This window comes from Mustela nigripes, chromosome 12, assembly GCF_022355385.1.
Source record: "Mustela nigripes isolate SB6536 chromosome 12, MUSNIG.SB6536, whole genome shotgun sequence".
Lineage (NCBI taxonomy): Eukaryota > Metazoa > Chordata > Mammalia > Carnivora > Mustelidae > Mustela > Mustela nigripes.
The window spans coordinates 7,941,234-7,953,159 of NC_081568.1; the positions used below are offsets into that span (position 1 = coordinate 7,941,234).

The 11,926-nt window shown below is 54.3% G+C and overlaps 1 protein-coding gene across 3 annotated transcripts in view; it reads left to right on the forward strand.

Annotated features, from left to right (window-relative positions):
* The window catches only part of ROPN1L (rhophilin associated tail protein 1 like), a 13,597-nt gene continuing 1,671 nt past the window's right edge, over nucleotides 1-11,926 (forward strand). The window contains exons 1-5 of one of the 3 annotated variants that reach the window (XM_059416462.1): nucleotides 1-88; nucleotides 848-1,022; nucleotides 4,810-4,933; nucleotides 6,196-6,357; nucleotides 11,729-11,904. In XM_059416462.1, the coding sequence (XP_059272445.1) occupies nucleotides 892-1,022; nucleotides 4,810-4,933; nucleotides 6,196-6,357; nucleotides 11,729-11,904 (593 nt within the window). In that variant the 5' untranslated portion in view covers nucleotides 1-88; nucleotides 848-891. Of the gene's footprint in view, nucleotides 89-539; nucleotides 659-847; nucleotides 1,023-4,809; nucleotides 4,934-6,195; nucleotides 6,358-11,728; nucleotides 11,905-11,926 lie in introns of those variants that run through there. The other 2 variants (XM_059416461.1, XM_059416464.1) reach the window with 2 other exon arrangements.

Here is an 11,926-nt window from a genome sequence, read left to right on the forward strand (position 1 = left end):
TTCCTCGAGCTGAAAATCGCCCACGGTCCGAACTCTTCAGTGGCTCTTACATCGGAAGAAAGGGCGGGCACTGAGAACGCGGGTGAAGGTCTGGGCACCGGGACGCTTTGCTTCACCGGCAGGGGCTCGTGCAGGACGAGCGAGGCCGCGGAGGAAGGAGGGCCGGTTCCTTCTTGCGGAGGGAGGGGGCTCGTGCCACCTGCACCGACCGGCCCAGGGGTATAACGGCTTCCTTCCGAGGACGACCGAGTCATTTCGTCCTTAAGCTTAACGTAGCCAGAGCAAGGGGAAGCGGGGGGGGGGGGTCCTTTGTTCGCCCCTCACAGTTGGCAGTGCGGAATCGATCAAAAGGTCCTTTTCTAAGTGAAACGTTCAGCTCCTGCAGCCCTTTACTACCAGGTCGTGGCGGGGGGGGGGGGGGGGGGGGGGGGGGGGGGGGGGGGGGCCACCCTGCGCAAGCGCATTGCCTCCCAGGCCCGTGCCGGCGATCGCCGGGCCTCGGCCCGAGGCGGGTGCGCCTGCGCGGAGCCAAGGGGCGGGGCCCTCCGGCGTCCCGGTTGCCTGGATACGTCGGTGTAACAATTGCCGCGGGCGCTTCCGGGCGGTGGCTGGCGGGGGCAGTTGGCCCTCACTTTCCGAGGAGCCCGAGGAGGAGCGGGTGAGAGCCCCGGCCGGCCGCCCGGACCGCGCGAAGCCGGCCTCTTGGCCCGCCCCCAGGCCCGGGGGCCGGGCCCTGCCACAACCCCGGGTTCCCCCTCGGGGCTCCAAATCCGGGGGAGGCTGGGCGGCCCCGCCCCCGAGCGCCCGCGCCCCGAGGCTCACGGGCCCGTCCTCCCCCTCCACGCAGCACACCCTGATTCTTCCCAGCCTGGTCCCGGTCTGCGGAGAGCGATGCCGCTTCCCGACACCATGTTCTGCGCGCAGCAGATCCACATTCCCCCGGAGCTGCCGGACATCCTGAAGCAGTTCACGAAGGCCGCGATCCGCACCCAGCCCGCCGACGTGCTGCAGTGGTCCGCGGGGTAAGCGCCTCGGGGGCCGCCGGCCTCGCCCTGCAGCGCTGCTCCGCGCTCCGCTGGCGTCCGCCCCCGAGCACCCGTCTAGCAAGCACCGCGTCGGCTGCCCTTCCCCGGAATGACCACAGCCCCGTGGCCGGGAGCGGTGCTTACTCTGACGCCTGACAGCAACTGCGTGGGGCGGAAAGTGCTGGCTTGTGTGACAGAATCAACCCACTCCAGTCCCTTGGCTTTATTTCTAAAATGATTTTTATAAGAAGGAACCGTGTAAGGCTAAGTTCCTCACCCCAGAAAACCCTCCCGGGGTTCGGTGTCTGCTTGAGTTTGCTAGAACCAAGACGACCGAGGTCACCTCGGGATAATTATCCCGAGACCGCTGTAAGGTTAAACGTCGCCCAGCTTAAGAAGGCGAAGGAGGCTTCAGTGTTTCTTGTAACAAACATCCTAACTATTTTCAGGAACAGACATCCATAATTTTAAGGTTACAAAGTCAACAGACCTTAGAACCCTTAAAATAAACCCATTTAGTTTTGAAAGGAGAGCTCTTTGCCCCTTTTGAGTAGACAGACTTAGAAACTCAATTTCAGGATCTCATGAACCAGTATAAAATTAAATGTTTTGGGGCGCCTGGGTGGTTGGTGAAGCATCTGCCTTCAGCTCAGGTCATGATCCCTGGGTCTGAGAATCGAGCCCCACATCCCCGCACCAGGCACCCCCGCAGCCCCACCGCACTGGGCTCTGTGCTCAGCGGGCAGCCTGCTTCTCCCTCGGCCTGCCGCTGCCGCCTGCTTGCGCACACTCTCTCTGTCAAATAAATAAAATCTTAAAAAAAAAAATGTTTTAGTAACTAGCAAGTTAGATTTCACCGACCTTCTCTAAACTGTATAAGCAAGGTGCATTGGTTTCCTGTGGCGACTCTAACAACCATAGAAGCTAAAGGATTAAAACAACAGGCGTGTGTTCTCTTTACGGCTCCCAAGGCCCAAAGTCCAAAATCAGTTTCACCCGACTTTGGCTAAAGTCGAGTTGTCAGGGCTTCTCTCCGGAGGCTCTAGGGCGAATCCAGTCTCTTGCTTGCCTTTTCCAGCTTCCAGAGCGGCATTCCTTGTATTCTTTGGGTCCTGGCCCCTTCCTCCATCTTTAAGGCCAGTGACGTGGCATCTTCAAGTCTCTCTCTCTCTGACTCCCTCATCCAAGGATACTGATGAGTGCACTTAGGACTCATCAAAACAATTCAGGATCATTTTCGCATCTCCAAATCCTCTTTCCCCTCTACAAAGTCCCCGTCACTGTGCAAAATAAGGTCCACGGTCTTCAGGATTAGGGCCTGGATGTCTTTGGGGCCCTTCTTGAGCCCCTCACATAAGGCTACTCATCAATCCAGTGTTGTCTTACGACAAACACTTCTGTCAGTTGCTTCTGATTCTCTCAAGGTTCTTGCCCAAAAAATGATAGGCTCCGGTTTTAACCACCATCCAAGAGTCAGTAAAGATGGGTCACATGACAGTTGGTAGTCGACGGAACATTCCAAGATTGAATCATTTTTTTTTCCCTTCTTGGGACATAAATTATTTTAACTTAAGTTTCACTTTAAATTAAAAGGCTTAGTTGAGAGCTTTCTGGATGTTCCATGCACCGAATTTCTCCGTGCACCTAATTTCTCTGAAGAGCAATTTTGGAGTTTAGGAGAAAAGCATTATTCACTATGCGGTGTGTGTGACATGGACTCAGATGCCACAAAAGAGAATCTTTTAGAAAGGAATGTGGCTCAGAAGAGGGTGAATTGGTCTTTGAGACAAGGCAAGGGCATTCCTGGAAGAAGAACATCCCAACAAAGGGGCGGTGACAAGAAGAAAGAAACAAAAAACAAAAAAACCCTCCAAACAAAGCAGAGAACCGGGAATCACAGGAAGGTGCCTGCTGCCGGAATCTCCAGGAACTTGCGGGTTAACCTCTTCGCGTCTGCACCCCCCCCACCCCCCTCCCCCGTTGTCTGCTGCGACCACCCCAGCTAGGATGTACTGTGTTCTGTCCCAGGTGCCTCCTGCAGTGTGACTGGAGTGAAAACTGGTCCAGTGTAAAGGCTGCTTCTTGTTCCCATGGGCCCCGGGGAATTAGCACGGGAAGGGGTGGCAGGCGGGGGGGGGGGGGGTGACCCCTAATGCAGGCTTCCTCAGCCTTGACACTGTTGACACTTTGGACAAGATAATTGCTTGCGGGGGAGGGCGTGTGTGTGGGGAAGATGGCTGTGTCTGGGCACAATAGGACTGTTAGCATCCTGACCTGTCCCACAAGAGGCCAGTAGCACTGTGAAAACCAAAAATGTCTCCAGAAATTGCCAGCGCCTTCCTGCGGAGGGGGTGAGAGAATTATTGGGAACCACTGCTTTAGACGCTGTGGTTTGATCGGTGAGGAGGAGGAATAAAGTCCCCAGAAGAGGTGAAAATCTTACTTAGGAACAATATGGTAACAGGAAGCCCCCATGGCGCTCCCTGCCCCTGTCACCTCAGATCTTCTGTTCCCCATCTCCCACACTGCTGCCTTTGGTTTGACTTTCCCTCAACCTGTTAAGTCAACAAAATCTGGATGGAGAGAGAAAAGGCGATGCGGTGTAACATTTCTTTTTGCCTCTCAAATATCTATCAACAGCTACCTGTGTTACATAACCAGAGATGTTTCTAATTATTCATGTCTCTTACACTATGGCCTGTGGCCCCGGGGTTGTGTTAGTCATTTTTTAAAAAATTTTTTATTTTATTTATTTATTTGACAGAGAGAAATCACAAGTAGGCAGAGAGGCAGGCAGAGAGAGAGAGAGGAGGAAGCAGGCTCCCTGCTGAGCAGAGAGCCCGATGCGGGACTCGATCCCAGGACCCTGAGATCATGACCTGAGCCGAAGGCAGCGGCTTAACCCACTGAGCCACCCAGGCGCCCTGTGTTAGTCATTAGAGTGGCCAATGATGCGGCTGCAGCAGCCGGCCCCGTCCGGCGTGCCTGGCGCCCTCTCCCCGTCCCCACCCACCAGAAGCTGCTTGTGCCCCCTCCTGACTTGCTGCCCGGTGCTCTTTCCATGCCTGCCTCCAGCCCCAACATCAGCTCCAATATCTGTATCCCAGAAAGGAACAATTAAGGGGAAAAAGTGCTGAATAAAATTACTAAAAAGAATACCAGGCAGGAAAAGTGAAGCGTGGGGGAGGGGTGGCATCTGGTGTTGCGGAGTGGGCAGTTGGTCCCCGGCAGGGCAGACAGGTGACTTCCCTTCCCCTGGGCCCCGTAGGGTTAAACAGAGATGGTTGAAGTCATCCCCCTTGGAAAGCAGCAAGGCCAATAGCAGGGAAGACCAAACACTAATTGTCAAAGTAGAATGACTAGACCATGACCTTGCCCTTGGGTCATTGCCATCCTGAGTCTCCTGTCTCCTTTCCCAGCCTTCCAGGACCGCTCCTAGCGTGGGCTTGATAAGAAGAGCCCGTGTTTCGGGAGCCCCCTCTCCCTCCCACTCCCCACCATGGCTCGGTCCGGAGGCAGCTTGAGCTCACTGCTCCTCGGAACCCTGTGACAGGGGCCGCCATTGTCGGCTTTGCAGACAAGAGAAACTGAGGCACGCAGAGAAGGTTAAGTTGGAGAGCTGAGCGGAGGAGCCGGAGCCACAGCCCGGCCTTCGGACTCCGGTGTCCCTGGAGTCACGCTCGTAGCTCCGGGCACTGTCACTCTCACAGCTCCTTTAGGAAACCACGCGATCTCCCGTGATTTCTGGGTGCTGACGTGCCTCAGACGTGTCTCTTGCTCTTAGGTATTTCTCAGCTTTGTCCAGAGGAGATCCGCTTCCCGTCAAGGACCGAATCGAGATGCCCGTGGCCACTCAGAAAACAGACACGGGCCTGACACAAGGACTCCTGAAAGTTTTGCACAAGCAGGTAAGAGGGGAGCGTCTCTGTTCTCCGTCGGCTTCACCAGAGGAAGCGGCGGCTGCAGGGACAGGGGACAGGCGCGCCAGCTCCCCTTCGCAAGGCCTCTCTCCCCGGGGGCACACCTGCTGGCTTCCTTCCAGAGCAGGAATCTGCTGCTTCAGTGCCTCTCTCTAGTGTGAAGAACCCAAAAGACCTATTCACGATTAGATTGTCAGCAAGTGACATGTAGTTGCTTTTAAATACCCAGTTAAAACCCTAGAGGCTGCCCGACTGAAAGTCTGCCCCAAATGGGGGCTACAAGTCTCCTCTGGAAACAGGCTTACAAACATTGTGTACGCGCTAACGAAACCATCTGCCGTCACCTTCTTGTGAACGACGGACTGCTCTTTGGCGTCTGGTACACAGTGGGGTCCCCAGTGCCTGGGCGTGGGCGAGATCCTTGCCCGCGGGGCCTTGCCCCAGAGCCGGGGCCGCCCTCACCCGCCCCTCCACCCTGCTTGTGGAGCAACAAGTCAGTAGGGACTGGGTCACCCGGCGGGCCTGGCCTTCCCAGTGGCTGGGTTGGTGAGCTTTAAAGTGGTTTGTCCCCATTATACATTCCGACCGACCGTGTGTGTGTGATGCACTGACTTCTGAAAAGGGGATTATTCCAGTTTTCTCTAAAGGGAAAACGAATAACCATCGGAAGGGGTAGCTTGGGGAAAAAAAACACACTAAAACTGCTCCAAGCTTTTCACAGAGAATGCTATTAGCAGATCGCCATCGTGACCAATTTTCACAGGTTGTTTAAAATAATGGAAGAAGTGAATTTATTTTCATTTTTAAGATTTCTTCCACTTATCCATGAGCACTTTCAGCAGATTGGATTTTAAATGTTTTTATTTCTTGATGCTTATTTTTTGTTGTGAGGTGTTTCGCACAGACAGCCCAGAATCCTATGTCCGGTCTGTGGGCCCGGGTCACTCAGCCATAACATCAGGCCCCATTTGCTTTTTCCTTTGGAGAAGTAAAACAGGCCAATGTCCGCTTGCTGCGGCCTCCCTGCCCTGCGCCCCTCCCGCCGCACCCCTTCCCGCCCTGCTCTCCCGGGGCTGACCGTGTTGTGAATCCAGAGTCTGTCTGTTCCCTGCGTGCGGTTGGGCACTGGGGTATGTTGAACTATTCATAAGCATTATATTATTTTCCAGGTTTCTAAAACTTAAAATATATATATATATTTATAGACTGAAAAACTTGCAACTGTGGTCCTCACTGTGTTTTCGCTACAGTGCAGCCACAAGCGGTATGTGGAACTAGCGGATCTCGAGGAGAAATGGAAGAACCTGTGCCTGCCGGTAGAGAACTTCCGAGCGCTGTTGCAGCTGGATCCTTGCAAAGACAAAATCGAGTGGATAAAATTTTTAGCCCTTGGATGCAGCATGCTTGGTGGGGTACGTACCTTCCAGTCGCGTTCTGAGTAATTCTGTGTGATCATGGCCTGGCTTAAAAGTACTGTAGGTGGGGGCTCCTGGGTGGCTCAGTGGGTTAAAGCCCCTGCCTTTGGCTCAGGTCACAATCTCAGGGTCCTGGGATCGAGTCCCGCATCAGACTCTGCTCAGTGGGGAGCCTGCTTCGCCCTCCAACTCTCTACCTGCCTCTCTGCCCACTTGTGATCTCTCTGTCTCTGTCAAATTAATAAATAAGATCTTACTAAAAAAAAAAAAAAAAAAAAAAGTACTGTGGGTGTTTCTGTAACCAAAGGAAACACTTTCATTACTTTAGTAACTTTGTCAGGGAGAAGCAATTCTTTTTCAGGCGTCTCTTGTATTTCTAGGCTTACATTTTTTTTTTTTTTTTTAAGATTTTATTTATGGGGCACTTGGGTGGCTCAGATGGTTAAGTGTCTACCTTTGGTCCAGGTCATGATCTCAGGGTCCTGGGATGGAGCTCTGCATTGCGGGGGAGTGGGGGGTGTCCTAGCTCAGCGGGGAGTCTGCTTCTCCTTCTCCCTCTGCCTCTGCCTCTCCTGCTTGTGCTGTCTCTATCAAAGGAATAAATAAAATCTTTAAAATTTATTTATTTATTTGTTTGGGATAGAGAGAGAGCAAGAAAGCTGCAGAAGGAGAAGCAGACTCGCTGCTGAGCAAGGAGCCCAACACAGGGCTTGATCCCGACCCTGGGATTGTGACCTGAGCCAAAGGCAGGTGCTTAACCGGTTGAGCCACCCAAGTGCCCCATAGGCTTATAGTTATTTTAATTTGCAGAAGTTAAATGCTTAGGAGTGCTTCAATTTTAAAATGGTTAACAGTTTGATAAAATACAGAGATACTATGACAATGCATTTAGGTGTTAGAAGAGAAAGCATTGTTGACTTTTTATTGAACTACACAGCATTTGGGAAACAGATACTGTTTTCCTCATCTATGGGAAGAGGTGTAACATTGTTGTATATTTGAGTTAAAATATACGATTGGTAGCTAACATATACAGTGCAGCTTTGAGGATGTTGAAGGCTGACCCTTGGGAATGAAGACAGAGATAACCTTCCAGTTCCCAAGGCGAGGAGTCTCTGAACCAGGGAGGGGTGAGGAGGGAAGGGCCGGAGGGTGAAGATTTGACAGAACTTCTCCTCCCCCTCCTTCTTTTTGATGTTCAGTTCGCCACAGTGTAGCACATCTTTAGTTTTTGACGTGTTCAGCGATTCATTAGTTACGTGTAACAGGCAGTGCTCATCAGATCACGTGCCCTCCTTAAAGCCCATCACCCTGTCACCCCCTCTCCCCACTCCCCCTTCCCTCTGAGACCCTCGGTTCGTTTCCTGGGGTCCACAGTCTCTCGTGGTTCCTCTCGCTCTCTGATCTCTCCCCCTTCAGATTTCCCTCCCTTGCCCCGTGGTCCTCCACGCTATTCCTTATGTCCCACAGATGAGTGACGCCATGTGAGAATTGTCTTTCTCTGCTGGACTTACTTCACTCAGCGTCATCCCTCCGGTGCCGTCCATGTCAGTGCAAGTGGCGGGGGTGCATCCTTTCTGACGGCCGAGTGCTGCTCCACTGCATGTGTGGGCCACATCTCTCTCCATTCATCTGCTGAGGGAGATCCTGTGGTGGCCATTGCTGCTATGAACATTGGGGTGCAGGTGCCCCTTCTTTTCACGACATCTGTATCTTTGGGGTAAATACCCAGTCGTGTGGTTGCTGGGTTGTAGGGTAGCTCTATTTTCAACTTTTTGAGGACCCTCCATCCTGTTCTCCAGAGTGGCCGCCGCAGCTTGCGATCCCACCAACAGTGTAAGAGGCTCCCCTTTCTCCACAGCCTCACCAATATCTATTGTGTCCCATCTTGTTAAATTGTTTGGCAGGACTTCTTTGGGAATCTGGAAGCTCTCTCTTCAGCTCCGGTGTCCGAGTCTCTGTGAGAGACACTGGGACGTAGGGAAGGAAGTGTTACTGCTTTCCACTTGCAAAGAAGGGGTTTTAGAGGTGGCCCCCTTAGCTGCAGAGCCGGGTGCTGGTTTCACCCCCTCCCTCCTGTCTTTGGACCGCAGAGAACATAGCTGGAAAATTCACAGTCCTCGCTTCCTGGTGCACACTCAGCTCCCATTTTAGTTTTTAGAAGTCACTTGGTGTAGGAAACCCCAGTGGACACCACATGATCACGGACCCAAGGTCATGACCGAGTGCTCTTCCTCTGACACCCCCCCCCCATCTCCCCGGCCTGAAGCAAACGCCTTCCAAAATCTCCTGCTTCCCGTGGGCCGCATACGTACCCCAAGAAATACAGTATTTAATTTTCAGGGGTTTTAATTTCATGCGGAGAGAAGTCTGTGGTTCACGATCTTCTGGAATTTGTATTCGCTCCCGGTTAGCTTTCCGTCTCCCTCTGCATCACTGCAGACAGCAGTAGGTCGTTCATTGCCTCCGCTGTGTATGAGCCACTCTGAGAAGAGACCACCTTTGACTGGTTCCAATAATGGCCCCCGCGAGAGCCAGTGAAGCCCCAGGAAAGCCGGGTGCTGGCTCATTGCTGCGTAGGGAGTCACGCAAGTGCCCGAAGGCGCGGTTTGCGTCAGCGGCAGAGAGGACCGGCGCCCTGGGCTGGTTTGTGCCGGGGACTATCCTGGGGCGAAGCGGAGCTCACACGTTAACCGGGGGAGTGGGGTGTTGGGGGGGGGGGAGTACAGAGACAGACGTGCCTACGGAAGATAATGTCGCAGCGCTTTGTTCATCGGGAGCTCTGCGAAAGCAAGATTTTTAATACTGTGAAATGAGTAGCTAAGATTAGAACCAACGTTTATGGTTTGTGCCTTTAAACTTAGCTGTGAAATTTAGATTTTAGCAGTGGTGAGAAAGGATATTTCATATTTTGGGGATCCGTCTTTGTAATATTTACTTCCCCAGTCGTGAAAGTAAGTGCTGGATTTAAGACCAACCCAGAGCAAGAGACAGGGTTTCTTGTCCATGTGTTATGTGGGACACTAGGTGGAGACATTCGGTCACCTTCTGGACTGCGCTGGGGAAGGGACAGGAAAGCAGCATCCCTGTCCCTCCTTTCCTCTACTGTTTCTCATCCTTGCTGGTCGGTGTGTGGTCCTAGCCTGTCCCCTAGCTGGGCCAGCTCGACAGTCGTATCTGCTCTGGGCTGTGGGGTCTGCAGCCAGGCCGTCCGGGGTCTTCTCTGGTTCACTGACCATGTCTGCGTTTGGGGGTAGGGTTGGGGGAAGGGTGAGCAGGGAGGTGTCAGAAGTGGGGGTGTCAGCTCTGCCCTGACCTGCCCCCCCACTCCTGCCCCTAGTGCAGACAGCCCTGGGGCGTCCGGGCCGGAATGGGGAGAAGCCTCTGTGTCCCCACGTTGGCTGGGTAGCTTGGAGGTACACTGGCGAGTAACGTGGCAACTTAGCGTTCATCTTTATGCTGTGGTTGTGTTTTAGAGGGGCGGGGAGGGGGCACGGAGGGAGAGACAGTCTCAAGCCGACTTTTCACTGAGTGTGGAACCCAATGCGGGGCTCCATCTCCCAACCCTGAGATCAGGACCTGAGCCAAAATCAAGAGTTGGATGCTGAACCGACCGAGTCACTCAGGCACCCAGATCTTTATGCTTAAAACAAACAAACAAACAAAAAAACCTTCAAAAAGAGGAGGAGACGGAGAAGCAAAGTGCAGGAGGGGGAACTTACAGAGGCTCACTGCCTGCTCCCTTCTCCGCGCGGGGTTTCTGTTTCGTGGGAATCTGGTCCATCTGTCAACACAACAGCCACCGCTTCTGCCTCCTTCATCCCCGGCCTCTGCGGCCTCTGCGTGGCTGGTGGCAGACGCGGCCTCCGAGCTCTTTAATTTTTCTTCACAGTCTCTGGTCAGATGAACCGAGCGTAAGGTCCCTGCAAAGACTGGGACCCCTGCTTGCGTTTCAGAGTTGTCCATATCCTTCCTCCCCCCCCCCCTTTTTCTTCTTTCCTCCCCAAATATTTGCTGAGTGCGGAAACCTATCTCGCCACTTTAAAGGACACTCTGTAAGTACGAGCCCGCCCTGGCTTTGTGCCGGCTCCTCTCCTGAGAGCGGAGGATTTGGCCGTGAGCACAACAGGCAGGCGGCCCGACCCCCCAGAGTCGGAGCCCGCCGTCCCTCCGTCCCTCCGTGGCCTGCCCCTGCGTGGGGTGTCGGGAGCTGGGAGTGGGGCTGCCCGGGCCGGTGGACTTCCTGGGGAAGCCCCTGCCATGTGTCCGGCATCTGCCAGCAAATTCAGTGAGGGCGGGAGCAGGTCCGTCTCCAGTCAAGCCTCTGGAGGCGGCCCAAACCCTGGCCACCAGCCCGACCGGAACCCCCAGCCCGACCGGAGCCCTAGATGACCCAGCTAAGCAGCACCCGGACTCCCGTCCCGCGGGCACGTCGGGATAGGAACTCTGGTTCCAGCCATCTGCACGTCCCTAAGGTTGTCGGGTTCGTTCCCCTCCCAACAGTCACGGTCAAGCAGGTCTGCACGTGACTCTCCCCACGGGGGAAGCGCTCCTCTGGGCCTGTCCCACCTGTGTGTTCCTCGCTCCTCCCTCTAAGGGCCGCCCCCAGATCTCAACAGCCTGCTCTCTGCAGGGGCAAACGGCCCTGATTTGCACCGGGAGCCCCTGAATGAGATGTGAATGCGTCTGCCTGGCCGGCTCCGCAGGCTCTTGTGAGAGCTCTAGGGACTGGACACAGTCCACGTGCCCTCCTGGCCTGGAGGGAGGCTCCCCGCTCTCTGAGCCTGTGCCTTGTGGGAGTGGGATGGCTTCTCCAGGGACCAGCTTTCGGGCTGAAGGTCAAGGTGTCAGCCCGGGTGGTGGGGTGACTGACCCCGACAGAGAGAAGGGGCAGGGGAACAAGTACTTTTGGGAACCAAGATCCGGCCCAGAGCAGGGCCAGCTCCGTGTGGAGGCTGCACGGAGCCTGATTGCAGGTGGGCATCAGCACAGCTCACGGGCCATCTGTCCTAGAGCCTACGCACCCCGGCCCCTCACCGTGGCCCCAGGTCCGTCCCAGCACTGAAGGGGCTGGAGGCTTCTGGGCTGGCTCCGGGCTCATCGTTAAGGAGACGGGTGCTCCCTCATTTCCATTTTAACATAAAACGAAATCTGTGGATTAAAACTACTTTCAGGCCATAGGCATCTTGATGAAAACTTCAATTTCTTCGCTTACAGCAAGTGTACGTAAACCTAGTTCATGTCGATTGAGAGCATGCCTGCTGGAGAATTTCCATGAAACATACCCAAGGGCTGATTCTGCTGGTGTCTTACGCTCTCACTGTGGTGACTCTAGGTGGTAACTGTCCCCGCTTTGTGGTCTTTCCAGTCGTTGAACAGTTCGATGAAGCACCTGTGTGAGATCCTCACTGCTGACCCCGAGGGCGGGCCGGCGCGCATTCCATTTGAGACTTTCTCCTACGTCTACCGTTACTTGTCCAAGTTGGACTCGGACATTCTCCAAGGGGACACGGAAACCTATCTCGCCACTTTAAAGGACACTCTGTAAGTACGAGCCCGCCCTGGC